Genomic DNA, 23,007 nt, shown 5'->3' with positions numbered 1-23,007 from the left:
ATTAGTGAATCCTGAACATTCCTTGAATGGATCTCCTTCACTGCCACTGCCACCGTCACATCACTGATCATAACATCAGTTGGTGATGAATATCATGAGACCACTGACCAGTTAGTGATGATCATCATGAGATCATGATCAGTGATTTCATTGCCATGATGCTGACATATGTATGCTGATACCAGGCATGTAGTACATATCAGATTCTCATCAAACAGACTCCACCCACAGAACTTGCCCCTCATCGACGATATCTTTGATTATCCGAACCATGTAGGCATGCGCCCACATGCCCCAATGTTACAGGCCCACCAATCCGTTGTTACGTTTCTGACCGACATCATCCAATGTCAAATCAAAATTCGCGGGACAGGACTCGCTCCAAGCCAGCCATAAGCCTCTTACCTGTGCTCACGTCAGCTACGAGCGGCGTCTCAGATTGGCCCGGGGATCAGTACTATTCGTGCGGACCGCAGACTGTGAGCAGGGCTGAGCGATGCACCCAGAGCACGTGCGCACTACGAGATCAGCCCGCGCGTGCAATGACGGCGCTTTGTCAGACGACCTTCGCGCGACCTTCTCAACAAACCAGATCGCGCGCTTGCACCATCACCCCTTCTCATATTGCCTAGCAACGCCGGTTACGCGCCACGCCCCCTCAGCGAAACAAACTCGAGGCAGGCGTACAGCGTTGTAGCGGTCCAGCCGGCGTTCAGACAATTTGTCTCGGAACTCTCCCACTTCCCAGAACTTCTCCCAAATTTCTGTGTGCAAGCACTCGGCCAGATAAGCGCCTTGGCGTGGGTGCAATTTAGTACATCTTGTCCTTGGAGCCATACTTTGTGAAGACACTGCGCATGATAGCACGTGACGCAGCCGAAGCACGCGCACGCTGCGAGAGTTGGAGGGGCCACGGCTCCCAAACACGGCCGTCGTCCCGCGTCCCCACCATTGGGTAAAGCAATCCGGCGATGTGGCACCCCCCGAAATTAAAAGCAACTCATGCTGAATGCATGGACAGGAATAGAAGACATGCAGGGACCTCTCCTTTAACAAACATGGGTTTACTCACCCCCCCCCCCCCCCAATCTTTACGAAGCTCCCCCATTGCGCTAACCGCAGGGGAGCAATGTCGTAACCTAACAGGGCAAGTTTCGAGTCCTATTTTAAAAAAGCGCTTGCGTAGAACTGCCCTGTCGCGAACCTAACGCATGCGAAAACCCCACCGAAGAGAGAGGAATAGAGAGGAGAGAGAGAGAGAGAGAAGAGGAGAGAGAGAGAGAGAGAGAGACGTGGTCCCGAGAGCGGATGTTATACGAGTAAGTCCCCACTTATCGCAAGGGTTGACCAGGGATTTCCAAACCCGGCACCTAAACGCACCCAGTGCGGACATCCACCACACCCCACAAAGTATAAGATGAGGCGGCCGGACCAGCGAGGTTGCCTCATTAAGCGGGGGTCCGGCGGCAGGCGCGGGTCGGATCGCCCGAATGACGATTCGGGGTCAAACTGTTCCCAGGGCAACTCTGCCCGATCTAAGAACTGGCACCGGGCGGCGGCCAGGCTCTGGAATAATGATGCGGCCTTTCTCCCAACCACTAGCCACTGGCCGTACGCGAAGACAGCCAGGCCACCAGCTCAGCACCCTGACACGGTGCTGGGTGACACCTTCCTACACTATAGGCGTCCGTCTTCTGCACCCCCAGACCGACACGCGGCACCAGCAGCTCAGGTCTTGAGACCCAACCATGTTGCATCCACGAACTCAAACCATGCCAGAGCTCCGGGTATTCCGTTACTGGCACACAACATTTCACCAGAACTGCACGTCCTGATTACAGGTCGCAACATACCGGCATGCACAAAACGTATATTTTTCCTGCATCCTGTACCCTGACGTGAGACACAAACGTGTGCGGAGGCACAAGCCTGGTAAAAATGTAGCGAAATCGGGCGGCTCCGCGAGTGTCTGGCGCCGGCCGCTCGCCGGCGCGTGCCGGGGGACGGCAGCCGGTTGTGGCCAGCGCTCAGGTACAGTGTCTCGATTTGTGGGCGTCCCGGCGCGGGGACAGCGGATGCGGTTCGGGTCGGAGGGGGCGGCCGGCGCGCGGCCAAACACCACCCCGGAATGCACGGCGATTGTCCTTTGTACAGCGGTGGCGCAGCACCCGGGAGCCACGAGCTCACACTAAACAGGAACAGATCGGGGCGCGGGGCGCAGGCCGCGCAGCGGCGACACCTGGCGCCGCCTATACACTATGTACACGGCCTCGCCGGCACGGGCGCGGCTGCCGGCGCGGCTGACGACGGACTGCTGTCGGCAGGACGGCCTCAGGGAGCCGCGCCCTCCTCGGCGCTCACCACCTGGCTGCACAGGTCCCTGCCGGGACGAGAGGCGCGGCGTTAGGCGGGCCAGCGGGGGCGACAGGCGCGGCGTCAGAAGGGCCAGCAGCAGGCGACCGCGGCATACCACCGCCCGGGTACATCGCCGGTCTTGGCGCACATGTGACCACGCAAACCTGAACTCTCTCGCCGCAACCTAACCACTGGCTGCACTTGCTTGCGCGCAGCGTTATCCTTACGCCAAATTATAAATGCAGCACCCTACCTGTTCACTACTTAGACAACACGTCTGAAAATAGGGAGGATGGTCCACTGATCCCGAGCAGCCCACACCCGAAGCACTTAGACCTCGCAGTTGAACAACAGACATACCCTACACCACACACCATCTCATCCTGGTCCCGCCCGCGCCGTGCCTACTTGTGCATGTAGAAGAAGATGTATCCGTTGCGCTGGTGTCCGTCGCCCAGCACGTCCGCCTCGTCGACGCAGCTGACGCGCCGGTCGTCGTAGTGGTACCAGCGGTCGCGGCCGACGCTGTACACGTCCGACACGTAGTGGCCCGAGTGGGTGGCGCCGCCGTAGTGGCTGACGACGCCCACCAGCCGGTACGTGTTGTCGCCGCCCAGGTCCACCGAGCACAGCGACTGGTCGTCCTCCACGCAGAACTCGGAGAGCCGCGCCTGCCGGTCGCCCAGCCGGGGTAAGGGCATGCTCAAGGCTCACTGAGCCGCAGCACGCCGGCCATGAGACGGGCCCGGCAGCGAAGCGGCGCCACCGAGTCAAGACATGTCATGCGCGGGGAGTTCCCGCGTGGACAGCTTTGTGACGTACGCAGGAAAATAATCGCGGTTAGCGCATATCACTAGAGCACACAGGACAGTTGAAAACATTGTCTGTCGCGGACTGAGTGCACTGCCGACCGTGATAAAGGTGTCTCATCGAATAATCGGCACACAAAACCGCAACAGAAGTGATTCGATTTCCTATGGACAGTAACCAGCATCTGCAAAAGGCATGACCACAAGACAATTCGTGTTCCAACACGGAATGTGAATGCGGCGGTCACATTAATATCTAAAAATACGTCAGCAAAACGCACGATCAATACAAAATTCAGGCAGCAAAAATACAACAGAACATTCAAACGCATTTGATTCATGACACCCATGTAAAAGAAAATGGCAACGACGATATCGCAAGCACGTTGAATGAGTAAGCATCTAGTCATGCGTCTAAACAACCATGCACTAGACGCCAACCCACTTAACGGGAGAGCGAAGTCCACAACTTGTGTGTTGGGATACCGGGGTGGGGTCAGTCAGTGGAAACGATTGATTTAAGTGGAACACAATCAACAACACAACACGTCATGCTCGCTTGCTGATATGAAAGAAAATCTCCTATCGGGCAGGCCAAGGCGATCCCCGGCAGCGGGCAGTCTCGCCGCTCGGCGGGCGCACCACAGCGGCGCACGCGGGCGCCGACCCACCTGCTCGGCAGCCGACTCGGCCGGCTCACCCTCCTCCAGCGAGCGCATGATGGCCTCCTGCAGCTCGCGGTCCTCGTCCTCGCGCGTGCGCGCCGTCTTGCCGTCCGGCTCGGCGTCCAGCACCACCAACTCGGCGGCCGGCGGCGGCGCCGGGAGCGGCAGCGGCGCGGGCGCGGGCGCGGGTGCGGGCGCCGGCGCCTCCGCGCCCGTCGGCGGCGAGGCTGGCCGCGGCGGCGGCGGCGGGGCGGCGAGCGGGGCCGGCGCGGCCGCCACCGCCGGCGCCGGGGCGGCCGGCGCAGCCGGGGGCGGCGACGGCGCGGCCGGCCGCTCGGGACGGGCCGACTCCTCCCCGTCGTCGGAGAGCGCCGAGAGCGCCAGCCTGCCGGGCGGGCGCCACCGGCGTGTCACGGGCGGCGACGGGCGCACAGACTCATGGCCGGCCTGTCCCGTTACAACTCTCACAACACATCCGTGCCGCTGCTGAAAATAGCAGGGCCGAAGTTTCAGGATGAAAATGGTTAAGTGGATGGAGTGTACTCCCAAAGCAAATACCTAAACCAATCGTCAACGAGTTTTCTACAGCTAATTGCTACGTTACGCATCAATGCATGTTACTGCCAACTGGCTACCGCCGCCACCACTCCGCACAAAACGGGCCATAACCTATCTTTGCTGATACAAACTTATTTGGCAGCGTGACCAACTCCAAAGTTTCTCAGGAGTTTGTCGAGGCAAATCATTGAGCCTTTATCCAAAACTACACTAAATCTGCATGATTGTTACAGAGTAAAAGTTAACATAAATGTCAGCATACTAGGATACAATTGATGCCTCATTACAATCCATGCTCCTGGGATTTAGGAACCCTGAACACTTACATATTATGCTGGCCTTACAAGTATATCTCATACACCCCAGAAAACTGGTTATCATCAGTCCTGCCACTCAAAATACCTGACCATGGTCAGACAATGAGATTTGTGACCCAAGTGTCTGGTATTCACTGTCCGAGCACTTAACATTTTCTCGTCCGGTCTGTACTCACTTTGTACACTTCCATTCTGGGGGCCGCGTGGCGTCATCAGCCACATACTCGTTCAGTGAAAGGAACTTGGGAATCTCCACATTGGCCCGAATCTTCTTAGACTCATCGGCCAGGAACACATAACGGTTCAGTTGCAGTATCAGTGTCCTGTCAGGCACACAACACAGCTGTCAAGGAAAGTGAAGGCCATGTATGATCCCATTCACTGCCACCTTTTCACACCAAGTCAACATCAGCATGCAGGTATATGACCATAGTGAAAAACTTCACCAAAAAAAAACTAGGAATAACACAGTGCTATTTCGCCGTCATTGCAACCGACCCAGCTCATGGCTACAGTCTGACTCCCTGGCACGCCATCACTCCCACCTGGGCAGCTTGCTGATCTTGGTGGTGACGCGGCACTCGTTGTGCTTGCAGTGTTCGCAGTGCAGCTCGCGCTCGTCCGAGCGCATGCTGAGCCGCAGCGCGTCCTGCAGCGTCGGCGCCTGGCTGCCCTGGCGGCGCGGCACGCTCACGAACCAGCTGATGTTGTCCTGCCGTTTCAGCACCGTTTTGTGGCAGCTGCGGACGCCCGGCACGACGGCGCTCGGTCACGGATCGGCACACGATGCCGGCGGGAAGGCGCAGCCGGACAGACGGCGGCCAGCCGGAGGAGGCGGAGCGGACCGCGTGGCCACGCTGGGCACGCCCAGCCAGACACCAGCGAGGGGCTCGCATCAAGCTGAACAATGTTCAGCTGAATTGAAAGGGATTTGTCCCACCAAAATACTAACCCAACCGATGTGAGCCCTGTCCTGGTGGCTATTCCCGCGACACTGTCCAGCCCGCGCCTGCGGCGGTCACGTAACAGGACAGCACACCACCCGAGCCGCGCCCTCGCCGTCTGCCATTACACAGCACCTGGCCAGCAGCACTCACTTGGTGCACATGTAGCTTTCGATGGTCTGGTACTCGAAGTTATCGCGGACCGGGTTGGCGGCCGGCCGGCGCGCGTCGATCTCGTCCTTGATCGTGTCCAGCAGCCGCAGCAGGAACTCGTTGGCGTCCTGCATCTCGTTGCCGCGGAACGCCGGGTCAATGCTGGCGAACACCTCGCGCAGGTCGCTGGCGATGGAGGACGACGGTCAGTGCCAGGCTCAAGTACAACAGCAGCACCTGTCCAGCACACCTAATATGGCAAACAGATGTAATCATGTAGACAAGCGACTAGTCATGCCAACCATACAAAATGAGAATCCCATAAGTTATCATTGGAGCAAACACAGTGTTACCAAACATCACCTTATGTACCAGTTGCTTCACACGTGTTGCCTTAAAATAAAGAAAGCATGGTGGGAGGGGGGGGGGGGGGGGGGGCAATGACAGTAGAGAAGGCAGACACATGATGGCATGATTGCCCCACTAGCAGGCAACTTACTATTGCCCCACTAGCACCAAATAGAAAACTTTGCAGTGCTGCACTGCACCACATGAACCAATTCTGCACTAGCAGGCAACTTACTTGAGGTGGCTGGAGACTGACTTGCCCAGTGCCTTCTGTCGGAGCACCATGAGCTTTGCCACCGCACACAGCGTGCGGCACGAGCCGCCGTCGGGGCCAGAGATCAGCGCCATCATCTCGCTCAGGAACGGACGCAGGCCCAGCAGTGACTGCAGCGTGGCGTTCTGGTAGCACGAGTTCCCGTAGTTTGGCAGCCTGGGACACCAGAACAAACATTTTGTACTGATATGATTTATTCGAACAGCTTTGGGCTGCATTCAAAATGATGGCAGCCATTTTGAGTTTCATGCAGTTTTCTCGGTTCCTAATAGCAATGTTGTGCATTACAAGTGTCAGATTTCCACGGCTGGAGTATTCACAGCATTGATGACAAAAGAGATTAAGGTAATTGACCCAGATATTTTGCAACCTATCAACACATGCATTTCACAACCAGATGGTCATGAAATGTAAACACATTTCACAACTGATAAGGGCCACAACATTTAACAAACAAAACTTTCAAGTTTATGTAACACATCAGCATAAATCGACAGCACCATTTTTTTCTCTCTGCATGACGAGCCATCTTCTGCACTCACCCTATGTACAGTGGATCCTTGAAGTGCCTGTCCGTGTCAGGCCGGATGGAGGGCGGCATCTGGAGGTCGCGCGAGACCTGCGCCTTGCCGCCGTACAGCTGCAGCGCCTTGCCAGCCTCGCCGCCCTTGCGCGGCGACGGCGGCGGCCGCATCTGTTGGTTGGCGGCGAAGCGGCCGGACGAGCCGGACGCCTCGCCGTAGAAGCGGCGCGGCCCGGTTGTCGCCAGCTCGGCATTCTCCTTGCCGGCGCGCTCGCCGGGCCGCGCCGTCCGCTCGGCCGGCCGCTCCACGCGCGCCCGCTTGGCGTCCGGGCCGTGCGGCGAGCCGTCGCCGCGCCGCGGAGACGCGCTGCGGCGGCGGGCTGGCTCGGCCGGCCGGTGGGGTGACTCGTTCTCGCGCGCCCGCAGCGGCGACGGCCGGCGGCCGGGCGGCGAGTGCCACCTGGGTGGGGAGACAGGGCAAAGGTCAGGCCTAGCTGCGGCCATTCAGGTCTAGACCCACCTCCCCCCCCCCTGAATTCGGATTTGTTCCTGACCATTTGCTGGCAGAAAAACAGACATACATACAAAAGAACCTTGGCTGTACATCTACAGAACAAAAAGACAGCTAGCCAGCACATGGGACTCTTAACATAGATCTGTGTGACACACAGCTATAACATGATGTAGCTTAGCTTTGTCAAAAGCTCAATAAAATGAGTCATGATCAGACAATTATCCCCATGACTACTGCTGAATGCATAGCCACATCTTATAACATCAAAGTAGAAGCCAGTGTCCCAACCGTAAGAAGATTACATGCAATTCAATTTGATCAAACAGCAGGGTTTAACAAACCTTTCACCATTGTTGTTTTGGCATCCTTTGTTAGTATTGTGGTAGTTCACAACTGGCTTCCTCCAGCCTTGCCAACCTCTATTGCCATTGTGTTGGTAATCATTCCTGTATGTGTTGTTCTGTCTTCCTCCATATCCTGCCCTGCACACAAGGATACAAATTGGCAGGTCAGATCCAGAGCTCAACCAGTATCAAACATACTGTAAAATATGAAATCAGTCATAACCTTACTGCAGTGCATGATTAAGCCATCTTGTGATATACAGCATAATAGGCTTTCAAATATCTCCTTCATCCTCTGATCCACAAATGACAAGCTTGGGCAGACAACACACAGGTTATAAGCCTCTCCCATGTAGAAGCCCACACCCAAACTACCATATTTCATCAGTTAAAAAAAACTTACCATCCTCCATTACTCTTGTGGTAGCCACGGGCATTCGGACCCCGGTACTGGAACTTCGGCCTTTCGTTAAATGATGTTTTTGGAGAATTCCAGGATGACCAACCCCTCTTATTGTGTGGTCTTTCAACTCTTCTTGGCGACTGGAAATCGCTCCTCCAAAACGGACCTCCACCAGCCCGAGGGGTGAACTGCATGCCTGAAAATGGCAAAACCATGCATCAGCTTAGCTCATCAAAATCAGTTATGCTCTTGCATGGTCCAAACAATTGTATGTATATATATATATATATATATATATATATATATATATATATACATATGTATGTATATAATATCCAGTGAGAATGTTCCCACATAAGGAGCAGGATGGTGCAATGATCACAAAATAGCACCAGTAATTTTTTTGGTTAAACCAAGATCATAGGTCTGAGCATTAATTATGCTCAGATAGAAAAGTCATCAAGACCTGCACCTCATACAACTTGCAACACACAATCACATTCCAAATTAGTGTGGACATTCTTAAAAATGTGCCATCAAAAATGTGCTGCCCTAACAATTTTAACATCAACTACTGTGCATCAATATTGATCCCAATTGTCAGCTTTCTACTGGGCACTTATTACAAAGCCTAGCTTATGAATTGATTTAACAACTGTAGAAGGGATAGTAATGATTTGAAGGTCACTCATACCTCAGTCCAACAAAACACCCTCAAATGCATCATGAACCATGACATGAACAAGCCTGTAAGATCATAAATTTCTATCCAATATTGACCCTTCATGATGACAAACATGCTGAAACTGAAAAATCCAAAAACAGTCAGCGAGAGACCATGGGCTTCAATCTCAACATGCTATTCCATGCCAGCAGCTCTTCACATTGCAACGAAACATCATAATGCCATCCTAAGTTGTGGAGAGCCAAAACAGGCAACATACAGGTAACGCCATGAGTAGTATTTTGTGTGCTACGTATAATGTCACACCACAAGCAACATAGCTGACCACGTTTTCCCGCCCAAATCGACCAAGTGACCACCCGGCTTTTTTCGTATGGCGGAAATGGGGATAATACGGTACTATAGCACACAACATGAATGAAAAACTTACTAAAACATAACACTCTAACTATCAGACGCATGAATCACATGTGTACACTTACCGTCTTCAAATGATCACATTTACGATACCGGCGAACGGGAGCTACGCCACGGCGGGAAAACATCGGCCATTTTGCAATGTAGTGCTCGGCAACAACCGTGCCCAGTCACTACAAAGTTCCCCAGCGAAAATAAATTTAAGATTATTTTTGTGGCACAAATTGCTTAAAATGATAAATATAAACCAAATACGATAATCATGAAACTAGTTACCATGCAAACCTTTCCTTCGAGCAGACCCCGTTCCTGCATTCCCTGCTCATCACTATTTTTCTACGCAGCCTTTGGGCACGGTGCTACTATATTGAGAGCCTCGCACACATCACGCACGAGCAAAATAGGGTAGGACTTACAGTCGTACTCCAAGCAGTGAACTTCACCACGCACTTCAATCTGGAAACTTTAATGGCATGGGCGGAGACTGTTAGGCTGCTCACATACAAAATATTCAGGAATAGGACGTCTATGGCTTTCCTCAAAATTACTACGCATCGCACAACAGTGCGCTCGAAGGCCAAGCTGAACAGGTTGTCCAAAAATATTGCTACGCTCGTCACGGTACTTGCCAGCATTGCTGTTTCAATCGTACTTGGTGCATCATGATGTCGGTAGAATCGGGATCCCTTGCCAGCAGGGGCTTCAGAACACTTGTTTTTTTTTTTGTTGTTTGAATTCATCGTGGTTGAGGTGCAGATGTAGTGCAGATATAAAGTCTGCTGCAAAGCTTTCCGCGAAACGTATGCTCTTGCTGCAGTAAAAGGTGATATAGTGGAGAATTTAAACATTCTACTGCATTAGTCAGAAAGTACACGACCCTAAACAGACGATGACTTGGGCTTTCGGGCCAGCCGACTGCCCTTACCCCATGACGCCCACGGAACTAATCTTCTCCGCGCTATCGTCGCAAGCGCCGCTCGAAGATCAGTCAACACGGACGGAAGAGCCGTTCGAGGTATTCTGACTAATGCCTTCATCTGGCGTGATACGACCTTACATTACCGGCGGTTTGGGCGACGCAGTTCCGCAAAATGGGTGCATGGGCGTGGGAGCGGGGGTCGGCGGTGAAAGTGGCAAAACCTCCCCAAATAAACCGGTGGGTTTCCTTCCGGATTTGGCCCACTTTCTTCCTAAAGTTGGGGGTTGGGACTCCCTGAAAGTCAAAAGAAAACAGCCCTCGGAGGCCATTCCCGATTAGCTCAGTTGGTAGAGCGCTGGCCTCATAATGATAAGACCCTGGTTCGTACCCTGCAATCCCAAGGATAAATTCGGATACTGACTCAACAGCGCTTAATGACGACCGGAGAATAAACTGGTCGAACTAACACCAGACGAGGACGTTAGCCCAACCAATTATTCCATTCGTGATAACATTACCTCATCTCAATTCTTCAGTAGAACTAAGATGGAATAGTTCTTTAAAAGGCGTCACCACCTGTATCAGGAGCGCGGCGCTGAAAAACGGCCCAGGACTGCGAGGCGAGACTGTATTGACAAGCACACTTGCGTGCCTCTTACACAGCCATTCATACCTGCAAAACAGCGCACGAGCAAACACACCATGCCTTCGCCACAACGACCGTGGACAGCCTATGTTGGAACAGCCTCGAACCACTCATCACTGGTTGTCTTTATCGCGACATGCCCCGTTGATGCACTGTAGCATGCCTTGACTTTCGAGAACAAGTCACTCCTCGGAGAATTCTACCATGCAGAGTTGGTTGTATGATCACAACATGTCAAATGTTGTCATTCGACTGCTCCGACCGACTACGAATAAATACCAGTCAGGAAGTTCAGACAGCTTGATTCTTAGCCAGAGCATATGACTGCGGAGCGCCGGGCATGACGGGTACTCAGTGCTGATAGCAATGGTACACTCATTAATGGCAACCCACCCTGCTGTTGTGGGGCCTGCGCCGCGTGCGGGGGGCACTTTATAACACCTGTACTCCTCACGCAACCTCCTCCGCGTATGCCTGGACCTCACGGGCTTACAACTGGGGAGCGATGTCACTGGTTCCAGGCTTGTCGTCGCCTGGCGCTGCACCGCCGCACACAGCACGTCAGCACCACCGTCTGCTAGCCTGCAGCGGCACTCTCACATCTATGGCTACAACGCTGCCCTCGGCCGACTAGTTGGCGTAGAACCAGCGGTACCAGGCCACCACCATGCGGTCCCAGGCGTTCTCCCAGCTGTCCAGCGCCGGCCGCACGTCCAGCAGCGCGAACTTATAGCTGTCGGGGTCGACGTCGCCGCCGTCGTAGTAGTCGATGACGTAGCGCACCTCCTTGCCGCAGCGGTCGATGATCCAGTCGTGCCGGTCGAATGGCAGCTCGTACCTGTCCGCCGGCCGGGGGAGCGTTAGGGCCGACCGGCGCCGTACAGGCAGTACGAACGTCGGGAAACAACAGTGAGGCTCGCTCAGCAGTCCTCAAACCAAGCCAGTTCACTCCGGTATCACCGCTGGGATAATGCATGACTTCCATCGAGGAGTTCACGGGCCATTTCCGTGTTCGAACACAAAACGGCGCTGATCCGTGTCTTTACAAAGCGCGCCCTCGCAAAACCGTCCAGCATTGGTACGAACAGGACATCGGGAAAAAGTTGCTTGCATATCGCTGGTAGAAAGCGCGCAAGTTGCAAGTTGTGCAGCTGCTGAACCATCCGACTGCAAATGTTTTGGTCGCGCCGTTGTTATAGGGCCTTGGCCGCGCCCAGGAAATCACGTTAACCTTCGATAAAATGTGGCCGATCACGGATCTAGCCAGCTAGTTTGGCCAGGTGGCCTCGATATTTCCTACGCCACAGCTCGTGACTGTCTGGCTACGGGGTCGCGGGAAATGGCGAAGGACCAGCCTCACAGCGCCTGAGCCGGGCGCCAGGCGCTGGCGTCCGTCAACATTAAGAAGGCAGACGGACGCGGCGCACGCGTGATTACCACAGTTTAATCGACAAAAAACAGGCGCAGCTGCGCGTTATCCGCCGCCCGTGAATCACCCGCCACGCAAAAAGGGCGTGACTACCGCACGCGCCAGCGTACCCGAGCCAGTTTCTGAACCTCGCGCGTGGCGAGTAGTCTGACGCCTTTCCGCCGAAGCGCTTCAGCTTCGGCTCGCCACACTCGTGCGCGTGCAGCGCCTCCCACTTGAGAATCTGGCGAAGGAGAGCGGGGTGTGAAGCCATCACGACCCTGTCCAGATTCGGGATGATGTCACGCAGGCGAGGCCACTATGAAAAGCCTTTATTGACCTCTCCCTTGCAGTGTCTCAAACCTCTTCCAACAAACTCTGCATCAACAACCAATACTAACATCATAGGCACAAGCAATAATGTAACAAGGCTGGCTTCACAAGGCTCTCAACTTATGCAGTATTATGTAGTCGCGCCAGATGTGACAGATGTGAACGCGAAGACGCTGGCTTTTGACCAGAAGGTGTTGTGCAAAATCAAAGGAAAGCACTTCCCATTAAATATTGCAATACCTGCATGTTGGATACCATATTTCTGAAAGAAAAAATACACACACGCTCCGCGCTTCATACAACTGCCCGCGCTAAATGGCCCAACAGCTCAAAGTTGAGATGGTAGTCACCTCCTGCCACGCCAGCTCATTATTGACGTTGTGGATCCTGATGATGTTGTCCATGTCCTTCTGGGAGAGATCATCCTGCTTCCAGCGCCAGCCTTTCCGCAGCATGGCGTTCCAGAACATCTGCAAGGAAAACCGAGGGAAACGCTACTTCACTGCAGTCCCCTGACGGGCCGGATGAGAACATAAGCTCAGCCTAAGCGTGAGAGAGACATTGCAATTCGGTGCCCCCCAAAACGATGTACTTCGAGCAAGGCAGCCCTATTTGGTGATGTCGCTACGCCATGACTATGACAATACAGCTACTATGATAGCTATACGATTCACGTCGAGCGCACATTCATAACAGAACGTAGGAAAACAGTTGTTCACGCTACTTGGACAGCGCCAACCGTCGGCGAGGACAACCGAACGACCAGCACGCACGCCTCACGTTGCACCGTGCTGGTGCACGCAGTCGCGCACGTCACTGGATCGGGACCCGCCCGTTTGCCCCCCACCGCCTCCGTCCAGGCTGGGTGCCGGCGTGGCACAGAGTGGCTTGGTGACTACATCACAAACTTACATGAGGCCTAATACTGGTGCAAATAAAATGATCAGTTAAGTTATCAGGTTTCATGGCAAAACTCTTCCTGGCCCCAACCTGGCCAGAAGGCAGTGGTCCCCGCCCGAAGAGTGAAAGCAGTGACCTGTGGCGACGGGTAGACCCAGTTGGACGTCTCCTCGGTGGCGCGCGGGATGTTCGACACCTGGCGCTCCGTCGACAGCGGGAACGGCTGATCTGCCGCCGGCACCTGGTTAGGTGGCGCCTCCTGTCGGGCACGCCGGGAACTACGTCAGCCCGCGAGCATGGTGCGCGGATGTAAAAACAAAACGCCAAAACGCCTTAACATATTTATAGTTAACATAAAGCACAACCATTTTGAAGCAGACCAGCGGTTGCTGACTAGCCCACAAGCCAACTTCTACGTTATGTTGGTATCACATGTGAAGCAACAATGCAGGACTATTCTATTTTAGTCATAACCTTTTGCATGCTTTACAAAAAATAACGGGCGTCTTACTTCATCCCATTGAACAGTTACAACACATTGCTAGACATACGCCGAGAAGTGAATGTTTTAATGTCATGAACGAATCAGGATTACGTCGCCCGCAGAGCACCACAGCAAACGCAGTCGCTCGCTGAGAACAGCCACGGCCCAAGATCGGAGGCGCCCAGGCGGCGCGGCGGGACTGCCGCACCATGTTGGAGGGGTCGATCTGGAGGACGGCGCCGGCGCGGTCGGTGACGATGCCATGCTGGTGAGGCGGCAGCGCGCCACCGGCCGACATGGGGCACTCCGGTGGCAGCGGGCGCGCGCCGCCGGCCCCGGCCGACATCGGGCACTCGGCCGGCAGGTAGCGGTACGGCTGGGTCGCGCCGCCGCCCGGCTCCGCCGCCGTCGGGGCCAGGGCCGGCGCCTCGTCTGCCGGAAACAGACGCCGGTCACGAACTGCTCTATAAGAGGGGGTGCGGGAGGGGAGGGGGAGGGAGACGAGCGGACCAGATTTGAAACAGTACCGCAAACCGGTGTTCATTTCCTCGCAATTCCATTCGAACGAATGACGAAACCGTGCTGTTCTGCGTGATGGCTACAGACGTTGCCCTACACCAAATGAGCAGAGTAGCTCGTTTCGACGTCCAGCTCTACTGCAGGCCAACATGCCAGGGCTACGGCGGCCTGCCCGGCGCAGTCTGCTTCGGCGGTCTACCCCGCGCAGTCTGCTTCGGCGGCCTACCCCGTGCAGTCTGCCTCGGCGGCCTACCCCGTGCAGTCTGCTTCGGCGGCCTGCCCGGCACAGTCTGCCTCAGCGGCCTGCCCGGCGCTGCCCGGAGCAGCCTGCCTCGGCGGCCTGCCCAGCGCAGTCTGCCTCAGCGGCCTGCCCAGCGCGCTGCCCGGTGCAGCCTGCCCCATGTCGTCGCCTGACCTGAGCCGCCGGTCGCGGTCGCCGCCGGCTGGATCAGCTCACTGCGCAGCTCCGAGGCCGTCCGGATGGCGGCCGTCGAGGTAGCGTTGCCCATGACCGCGCGGCTGGAACAGACCACCACGTGAGAACGGCGCGGGCGTCGGAGCCCATCCACGGCTGTCGGCAGCGGCACAGCAAGTGTGCGCTACATACGTATGCGCGGTGGCGGCTGCTGCTGTGGACCTCCTGGCTGGTTTTGCATTATCGGCAGAGGGACAGAACAGAGAAAATGTCAGCAAGCACGAGCAATATTTTATTAACGCGCCTCCCAAGCCGCTGATCAACTGCGGAATGGTCAACAGGTCAGCGCAGCACGGCCATGTTGCCGTTGCCACCACTTTGGACGATACAGATTGCACGTGTAGCCCATAACTACTTGAACTCGGCAACTCTCTACACATGCGACGGTGGTCTGCGTTCTTTTGAAATTTGCGAGCGCTTCGCGTGCTTCCTTTTATGACCCGGTAACAATACAAGAATGATGCGAGCCCAGCATATATTGGCAAGGAAGCTACAAGCTCTAGGACAAATATGTTCACTGGAAGATCCGATGCCCTCCCACCATCAGGTAATCAGCTCGTACTAGGTACCTTTTCCATAACGCCAATGGCACAATCGCATGCTTACTGGTTACGCTAGACAAATGCTTCGCCTACAAAAAACCACATCCACACATTTGTTAAAGGCATCTGTTAAACGTACATCTCGTTGCAGTGCACAATGACATGAATCATATTAAACACTGTCTTTCTGATCGATAAGCGGCATGAGTAGGTGTCAGAATATCAACCTGCCCAAAACAGAGGCTGTCCGCAACGCGCAACCCTGGTCTGCGATATGCAGCATCAATGTTCAGAACATGGCTGGAAATTGCTAAATAACTGGAATTCATCCCCATTCACTTAAGATCAAACCCTACGACCAGGCAAGCAAGACATCACCTTTTTCATACAACATAGTATCATCCACCAGCTACCCGAGCTTCATTGCAACGGTGACTGTTATATCAAACAGAACCGCTTCGTTGCCCACGGCGCTATGTTTTGTCTGGCAATCTTGACCTGACCTGACCATCACCACCAACAAATCAGATACCTGCCGGTAAACACCCATTTAACATCACACCGTGCCGACCAATCACTGCCGTTTGCCCAGATCGGCCATCAGCTGGCTCCAGGCGCGCTCCACCTGGCGCTGCGTGTACTCTGGCTCCCAGAGCGTGCTCAGCACGACGGTGGCCGCCTCCACACGCCGCGCGTTGCTCATCTGCGCGTCCAGTCGGCGCTCGGCCTGCTCCCCGGTGACGCCATCACGCTGCACGGCGCGACGCACGGCCTCCTCGCGCGGCACCAGCGTCACCCAGACCTCGTCGCAGAGCTGCGCGTCCCAGCCGGCCTCCAGCAGCACGGCCGCGTCCAGCACGGCCACCTGGCCGGCCGGCAGCGCCGCCAGCCGGCGCTCAGCCAGCGCCGCAATCTCCGGCCATACGCAGTCGGTGAGCTGGCGCAGCGCGGCCGGCTCGGCGAACACGCGCGCGCCCAGCCGGCGCCGGTCGATGCGGCCGTCCTCTGCCACGATCTCCTCGCCGAACAGCTGGCGCAGACGCGCGTGCGCCACCGTGCCGGGCTCGTAGGCCTCGTGGCCGAGCCGGTCGCAGTCGACGACGTGCGCACCGAGCGCAGCCAGCCGGCGGCAGACCGAGCTCTTGCCGCTGGCGGCTCCGCCCGTCAGGCCGATCACGTACGGGCCGCCGGCGCGGCGCGGTACGCCCAGCCGCGGCCGTCGCACCGCGCCCAGCCGACGCATGCGCAGCGAGCTCGAGCTCAGCTTCGTCTCCTCGTGCTCAGCGCTGTCGGTATCGGCCAGCAGCGGCACCGTGTACACCTGCATGGGCGGCAGGTGACGGCGCCGCCGCTCGGCCGCCACGCGCTCGGCGCCGCCGGCTGTCTCTTCGCTGACCACGAGTAGCTGCAGGCTGGGGTCGTCGGCGGTTGGGCCGAACGGGTCGGTGATGGGCGCCACGCGCGCCGCCACCGTCTCGTCCAGGTCGGCCACCAGGTCGGCAACGCCCTGAACGCGCTCCAGACAGGGCGCGATCAGCTCGCGCAGCGTCTTGCCGGCGTTCATGGCGTCGTCGGTGACGCCGACGGTGAGCTCCTGCGAGCAGTGCAGCAGGCCGGCCGTCAGCAGCAGCTTGTGGCCCGTGTGGATCTGGTCGAACGTGCCGCCTAGCGCCACCTTGCCGAACACGGCGTCGGCCGTGAGAGCGTTGGCCGGCTCCGACTGCGGGCTCAGCCAGCGCCGCGGCTCCTCGTTCACGCCACTGCACAGGCCGGCAGCCTCCTCCTGCACCTGGCTCCTGCAACTGCAGCGTCACCGTCTCCAGCTGCGGCGAGCAGTTGGTGACGTGGCGGGCGGCGAAGTCGGGCAGGCCGGCGCACGGCCGCTCCAGCAGCAGCACGTCGACGGGCGCGGCCGTGGCGGCCGTCAGCGCGCGCCGCTTCAGGTGCGTCAGCAGCACGCGCACGTCCAGCTGCGGACACGCGCTCGTCGACTCGGCGTAGAGTCGGCTCACCACGTCCCAGTAGAGGAGCGGCGAGAACGGCGACAGCGCCGCGCCGCGCGACAGCGTCTCCTGGCCCGGCAGCAGCTGCACGTACAGCCGGCCGCTCACGCGCCGCGCCGCGCTGCGCAGCAGCTGGCGCAGCTGCGGCGCCAGCTGACCCAGCGATGACGTCAGCACCAACAGGCCCGTCGCGAACATGACCGCGCTGCAGCAAGGAGCGCTCGTTAATTACCCGGCGGCCCGACGGAAATGACGGCGCTTGGCCTGATTTACCGTGCCCAACACCAAAGAGCACGCAGGTAATTAACTAACGCTCCTTGCACATGTTTCCTTGGGAGTAGCAAAATCGTCAAATTTAAAGTTTTCAGACAGCACTCTTCCCCTCTCACAGGATGGTTATTTTTGTTTCATTCCTAGGCAGCTCCTTGTTCTTTCATTCCCACTATGAGGTAAGTAATCCTTCTTGTTTTGATCCTTGCTGAAGAACCAAAGGGGTGGAGCCTCTGTGGCATACTTTTAACAAAGTCTGTATTTGCATGCTTGACATCACATCTGTATGTGACACAAAGTCTACCTTGAACTGAAGTGCCAATTATCCAGGTGATATGCTCATATCCTCTGTGGGTGGGATGAAAGGCTTTCAGGGCTCCACTTCCTATGCCCAGATTGTGAACCACTGCAAGCACATTGCAAATGCTCAGTTTGTTTCCTTGCTGTTTTTTTTACTCACCAAGTTTCATCACCCTAAGGCAGCTCCAATCAAGAGGTAGCAACAGGAAGTTGGAGGATTTATAGACATTCCACTTACTGTGAATTGTATGAGACTGATTGCATGTTTCATGGCCTGAAGGCCATTGTGCCTAATGCTTTTATGCCCAATATTGCCTTCTGGATACCACTGCATTCATTTCTTTGAGGGATGCAAGGTGGCACAAATGACACAAACTCATAGCTGATACTCAGAACTGAACATGCACAATGCAATCAAAGTATACAAATCAGGGTGCCTGATGGGCATAGGAAGTGAGAGCCTCGCTAATCTACACACCGGTGCAATTCTAGCACTTGTTTCTCATCCCCTGACAATGTTATAAGCCAATTCAATTCACCTACTTTGTTTTTCACATTTCCATATATGGTTTATCTGATACCTAGGTGGCAACACAGGCTGCTTGCTAATGGGCATCTTAGTCTGGTGGATGCAAGATTTGTGCTCTTAGATATCAATATATGACTCCTAATGGGAGCAGCAAGCCTCAAGCTGTTGCACCTTCTGGCTTTATTTTGCCCTGACACAAAGAGGCAAAATAAGCTTTTCCAAAAACTGTTCTTGTTGCAACCTGATCAAGTACAAGATATTTCATTTTACCTAGTCACAATCCTGGAGTACAAAATCTCCTGGTATACATAATACCAGGAAACATTTATTTTTCCAACACTGCTAACCATTCCCCTTTTTCAGCAACCTGGCAAAATTAGTTGCCAATTGATCTAAAGGCATATCATAAATATGTTCACAGAAACTAGGTGTGAATCAATATATTTCAACTGCACTGTACATAAATTCAATGCTTTCATCTATGGCTCACTTCCAATGACAATCGTGTCAACCTTGGGCATTAGCTTCAAATCAAAGGCTGAATAATGTGTCCAGGGTTGCTGTGACTAGCAACAAGTAGTGTCACATCCATGAAAAATATACATACAAACTGTATACCAAGTGTTACATAACCTCCTTGACACTTGTTCACCCTATCATGTGTAACTTTGCATGTAACCAAACAAATAATGCCCAGTGCACCATATTAGGCCAGGGAAACAGTGATTTGGCCATGTACACCTCTACTTACACAGAAGCTCTGGATAAGTCAAATAAAGCACAAACCATGAAAACTTAAAGATGTGTTAGTGCAGAAATAGATCAGTGATGCAAGCTTGCTGTGGTATCGCAGCATATATTGTATATGGTCATGTATCAACATATCAACATATATGGTCATACATATGAAGTGCACAGGCATTGATGGCATGTGCACAGCCACCCCTCGATGCCAGTAGATGCAGGTGAATCAATTACCATGGCCACTAGAAGTTGTGTAAAAAGGACACCACCATCACCGAACCAATGCTGCTTTAAAGGCTTGCTCGTTATCACGGTTACTACTTTATAAGAAAGCAACTCACTAACCTCGGGTAATTACTCAACAATTGCACATTCATGTGGGCTGTTTCGAGCTTGCGCCGACATTATCGAGGAAACTATCGACGTACCAAAAGGCGATGCCTTACCTTCTTAGACACTAAGGTATGGCTGTGGCTTGCAGCCCAGAAAATGTGGACTTGACTTGGGTATGCACCTGGTAACAATAGCGTCCAAAGCCTGCACAACTCCCCCTCCTATCCCGACTCCAATGTTACGTAAATTAGGACCGTGGCCTCTCTATGGCTAGATAGATCCTGCGGTTCGCCGCTGGTGCGCCACTGTGCACGCGTGCCAAGGCGGAATATAAGGGGAGGGATTAAATACTGACCGAACCTATTAACATCCCCATGCTGCAAGCGTATGGCACAGATCAACACCAAGCCTCCATCATTCGATGCCACTTGGTCAACAACCTTTCCAAAAAAAAATACGGTGACCTTGGATCAGGCTAAAAGAAAACAAAAATACTAAAAAGGGAAAAGGGGCTGCGGCCAACTCCATGCCATAAGTCTTTGCCGGCGATTAGCGCAAAACCTTTACCAATTGCTGTGCCGCGGTCAACAACCTATCATCTCCAGAACATGGTGACCGCGGACCAGGTCAAACATCACCAAAAAACGGCCGAAATTATCTGAAATTAGTTTAGAGACAGCCCATGCTCCGATCCTATGGACCCGATCGGTACAAAGCCTTTACCAGTCGATGTGCCATGGTCGACCAACTGTTCTTTCCAGAACATGGTGACCTTGCTTGCGGTCAAAGGTCATCATAAGCAGCCGAAACCACCTGAAATCAATTTGCAGACAATTCCATACCCGAGCCTTACCTGAGACGGCTTGGCACAAAATCTTTACCAGTCGATGCGCCACGGTCAAAAACCTATTCTTTCCAAACCACAGTGACCTTAGTCCTGGTCAAAGATACCCAAAATGGCGAAACCCACCCGAAATTATCAAAAATGTTTAGGAGTAGAGGTGATTCCGCTCCAAGTAATGATTGCACATCAACTGGCAAAGGTCATGCTGATCAGTGCCGTAGGCTCGGAGCATAAGGTGTCTGCTGCCTATGTCGGTGGTTTGGGGCGTTTTTGGCGACTTTGACCAGGCCCAAGGCCACCATGTTCTGAAAAGGATAGGATATCGACTATGGCCGATAGTTTTGTGAATGTTTCATGCCGATCGGCGGACATAGCATCGGAACATGGGCTTTCTGCAACCCTGTTTTTCCGGTTTCTGGTACTTGATGATCTTTGACTTGACCCAAAGGTCACCATGTTTCGGATGAGATGGACTTTTGACCAGGCGGCATCCAATGGCAAAGATTTGGTGTCGATCCCTGTCATATTCTCGGAGTATGGGGTCGCCAATAGGTTTGGTCAGCCGTTTAGTCCATACCTGTGATTGGTCGCCCATCGTGTGACTATTATGCGACGTTGACGTGATAACGTGGTGGCATGACAATTTGGGCGGGTGGCGGTATCGGGGAGGTACTGAACTGGGGGTCCGGGCTGTTGCTCAACCGTTTTTGCACGAATATCAATGAAGCTGGCATAAGAAGTCTAAACTGTTTCCTCACTTTTCTGACCGTTTACTAAGCATACTTTTTATTGTGTTGTGTGCAAAAGCTTGTCTTGAAAATGTAATGTTTCTGTTGTCACGTGTGTTTTACGGGCAGCACGCTTCGCAGAGTGGCTGTTTTTGGTTCCTCAGACAATTGCTTGCTTCAGTTTGCTTGCTTGGGTATTCCAAGACCATGGTTTCTGAGCACACGATTGGCCATTATGAACTAGCAGGTCAAATGGTATAAGATAAGCAGTCAACAAAAGTTGTGGGCAGAAAATGCCATGTCAGTTAGCAAGGATTCCACTAGCATGAAGTTACATTTACATCCTGCACACCCAGTTGGATTTAGTTTGCATGAGATACCCTGCCAATGATCAATATTAGCTAAGACTCTAGAGGGAGTCCCAGGAACAAATTTACCAAGTTAGGATTGTAGATTCTTTAGAGTCCTGGTTCTTTTTTCATTCTTTATTTTTCAACTAGACCTTTTTCTGGACTTTTGTTAAATGATCTTCTATAAGCTAGATCTAAATTTTTATTTCTTGTGAAATGGCTGTGTGAAGGTTTCTGGGAAAGTCTTATGAGATGTTTATGTCAAAGTTCCTCATGGATCTTAAGAGATGTTGTGAATCCGTGCTTCTGGATCTTCTAAGATCCTGGGCTCACTTTAATTTTACCAAGTGATCTTTCAGAGTACATTAATAGAGCCTACAAAAGTTTTCATATATGAGTTTGAAAGTCATACCAAGTGTGGTAAGTTGTTGAATCCACAAATGCTAACATCAACAAGTAGCACTGTTTAAAAGATTGTGAATACTATGCCTTTTTCTTGCATATTTAAATGTCATTAAAGCTCTCACTGGCACTTAAGTTTTAGCTCAGTAGTAAAATTATGTGAAGTTTAGCTTTGGGCATTGAAAAGCATATTTCTAGTGCTGTTCATCAGGTTTTGGCACACCAAACTGTTATTTCCTTACCTCAGTTTTTAGGTAAGTTAGGATTATATAAGCATAGTGACTCAGATTGGGTTCCTATATTATAAGAAAATAAGCATCTGTTATCATAAAAACAACTGGGTTATTCCACACCAACTCAACCAGTTGAGTACATTCTACCATTTCAGATCTGTGCAAAATTCGGTCCTAGACATAATCTTGAGATCCAATTATGATTCTGTAGTTATTAGACCTTTGTGCCCAGCTGTTCTCTGTTGTTGATGATGTCAGGAAGTACATAATGATGGAAGGTCTCTTAATAAAATGGTGGTGAGTGTGAAGCCATCACACTTTTGGTGTCTTAAAATGACAGTATGTAGTTCATGCATGCCCAAGTGAGAGTTGAAAGGAAAATTGAATGTCCTGCACAGATGCAGAATACTATTCTTTCCAATGCAGGGACCCAATTCCTCATTTGATGATTCCTAAAGTTCTAGAAGCCTTTTCAGAATTGGCACTGAATACTACTTAGGAAACTGTCGATAGAAAAGTGGGGACCCATTAAACACCGCTGCGGTGCAAATGCGATCATAGCCAGGCGGACGGGCACGGTGCGGCGCGCTGGCCGGCCGGCCGGCCGGCCCCATACTATGCCCAGACAGGATGACGCGGCATTAGTGCTACGGCAATACTGTATGGCAGGAGTGCTACGACCTCAGTGAAATGCAGCATAGTTCTGCAAGAGGCTGTCCAGACATTATGTTATATG

At 53.4% G+C, this 23,007-nt stretch overlaps 5 protein-coding genes and 1 long non-coding RNA gene across 6 annotated transcripts in view; all 6 read right to left on the bottom strand.

The window, feature by feature from the left end:
• The window catches only part of LOC119098774 (bifunctional purine biosynthesis protein ATIC-like), a 29,266-nt gene extending 28,653 nt beyond the window's left edge, over positions 1–613 (bottom strand). The window contains exon 1 of the mRNA XM_037221809.1: positions 406–613. The gene's annotated coding sequence lies outside the window, so the exon portion shown is untranslated. The remainder of the gene's footprint in view (positions 1–405) is intronic.
• Positions 614–1,857: 1,244 nt separating this feature from the next.
• Positions 1,858–3,982, bottom strand: LOC119098773 (ubiquitin carboxyl-terminal hydrolase 37). Its single transcript, XM_037221808.1, has 3 exons — positions 3,836–3,982; positions 2,764–3,026; positions 1,858–2,380 (listed from the first exon to the last, which is right to left on the bottom strand). Exons 1-3 carry the CDS (start codon positions 3,881–3,883, stop codon positions 2,332–2,334), a joined length of 360 nt encoding a protein of 119 aa, XP_037077703.1. The 5' UTR covers positions 3,884–3,982; the 3' UTR covers positions 1,858–2,331.
• An 894-nt stretch (positions 3,983–4,876) lies between these two features.
• Positions 4,877–7,117, bottom strand: LOC119098224 (ubiquitin carboxyl-terminal hydrolase 37). Its single transcript, XM_037221150.1, has 5 exons — positions 6,966–7,117; positions 6,385–6,579; positions 5,802–5,987; positions 5,250–5,444; positions 4,877–5,027 (listed from the first exon to the last, which is right to left on the bottom strand). Exons 1-5 carry the CDS (start codon positions 7,115–7,117, stop codon positions 4,877–4,879), a joined length of 879 nt encoding a protein of 292 aa, XP_037077045.1.
• Positions 7,118–7,361: 244 nt separating this feature from the next.
• Positions 7,362–9,442, bottom strand: LOC119099437 (uncharacterized). Its single transcript, XR_005094370.1, has 4 exons — positions 9,375–9,442; positions 8,208–8,403; positions 7,802–7,942; positions 7,362–7,406 (listed from the first exon to the last, which is right to left on the bottom strand). It is a non-coding gene; the product is annotated as an uncharacterized LOC119099437 (long non-coding RNA).
• Positions 9,443–10,873: 1,431 nt separating this feature from the next.
• On the bottom strand, positions 10,874–19,874 carry LOC119099254 (cytochrome c-type heme lyase). Its single transcript, XM_037222377.1, has 7 exons — positions 19,828–19,874; positions 14,934–15,037; positions 14,208–14,431; positions 13,652–13,774; positions 12,966–13,085; positions 12,414–12,526; positions 10,874–11,712 (listed from the first exon to the last, which is right to left on the bottom strand). Exons 2-7 carry the CDS (start codon positions 15,025–15,027, stop codon positions 11,505–11,507), a joined length of 882 nt encoding a protein of 293 aa, XP_037078272.1. The 5' UTR covers positions 15,028–15,037; positions 19,828–19,874; the 3' UTR covers positions 10,874–11,504.
• The window catches only part of LOC119098223 (uncharacterized), a 20,176-nt gene continuing 13,273 nt past the window's right edge, over positions 16,105–23,007 (bottom strand). The window contains exons 12-13 of the mRNA XM_037221149.1: positions 16,509–17,331; positions 16,105–16,388 (exon numbers count right to left, since the gene is read on the bottom strand). Of these exons, the coding sequence (XP_037077044.1) occupies positions 16,110–16,388; positions 16,509–17,331 (1,102 nt within the window). The 3' untranslated portion in view covers positions 16,105–16,109. The remainder of the gene's footprint in view (positions 16,389–16,508; positions 17,332–23,007) is intronic.

This window comes from Pollicipes pollicipes, unplaced genomic scaffold (assembly GCF_011947565.3).
Source record: "Pollicipes pollicipes isolate AB1234 unplaced genomic scaffold, Ppol_2.1 Scaffold_4740;HRSCAF=5597_pilon_pilon_pilon, whole genome shotgun sequence".
Classification (NCBI taxonomy): Eukaryota; Metazoa; Arthropoda; class Thecostraca; order Pollicipedomorpha; family Pollicipedidae; genus Pollicipes; species Pollicipes pollicipes.
Note: the sequence above shows the minus strand (reverse complement) of the source record. Positions and strands in the feature narration are given on the sequence as shown.

Bases quoted from the DNA above. Each gene is read 5' to 3' on its own strand.
- LOC119098773 (XM_037221808.1), bottom strand. From the start codon at position 3,883: ATGCGCTCGCTGGAGGAGGGTGAGCCGGCCGAGTCGGCTGCCGAGCAG. The intron at 3,027-3,835 runs GTGGGTCGGCGC...GGCGACCGGCAG, and splicing joins CCGAGTCGGCTGCCGAGCAG to GCGCGGCTCTCCGAGTTCTG. The intron at 2,381-2,763 runs GTAGGCACGGCG...TCGTCCCGGCAG, and splicing joins ATCTTCTTCTACATGCACAA to GGACCTGTGCAGCCAGGTGG.
- LOC119098224 (XM_037221150.1), bottom strand. From the start codon at position 7,117: ATGCGGCCGCCGCCGTCGCCGCGCAAGGGCGGCGAGGCTGGCAAGGCG. The intron at 5,988-6,384 runs GTAAGTTGCCTG...CTCCATCGCCAG, and splicing joins TCAGTCTCCAGCCACCTCAA to CGACCTGCGCGAGGTGTTCG. The intron at 5,445-5,801 runs GTGAGTGCTGCT...GGGCGTCCGCAG, and splicing joins GAAAGCTACATGTGCACCAA to CTGCCACAAAACGGTGCTGA.
- LOC119099254 (XM_037222377.1), bottom strand. From the start codon at position 15,027: ATGGGCAACGCTACCTCGACGGCCGCCATCCGGACGGCCTCGGAGCTG. The intron at 14,432-14,933 runs GTCAGGCGACGA...TGTTTCCGGCAG, and splicing joins GACCGCGACCGGCGGCTCAG to ACGAGGCGCCGGCCCTGGCC. The intron at 11,713-12,413 runs GTACGCTGGCGC...GCCGGCGGACAG, and splicing joins AGGTTCAGAAACTGGCTCGG to GTACGAGCTGCCATTCGACC.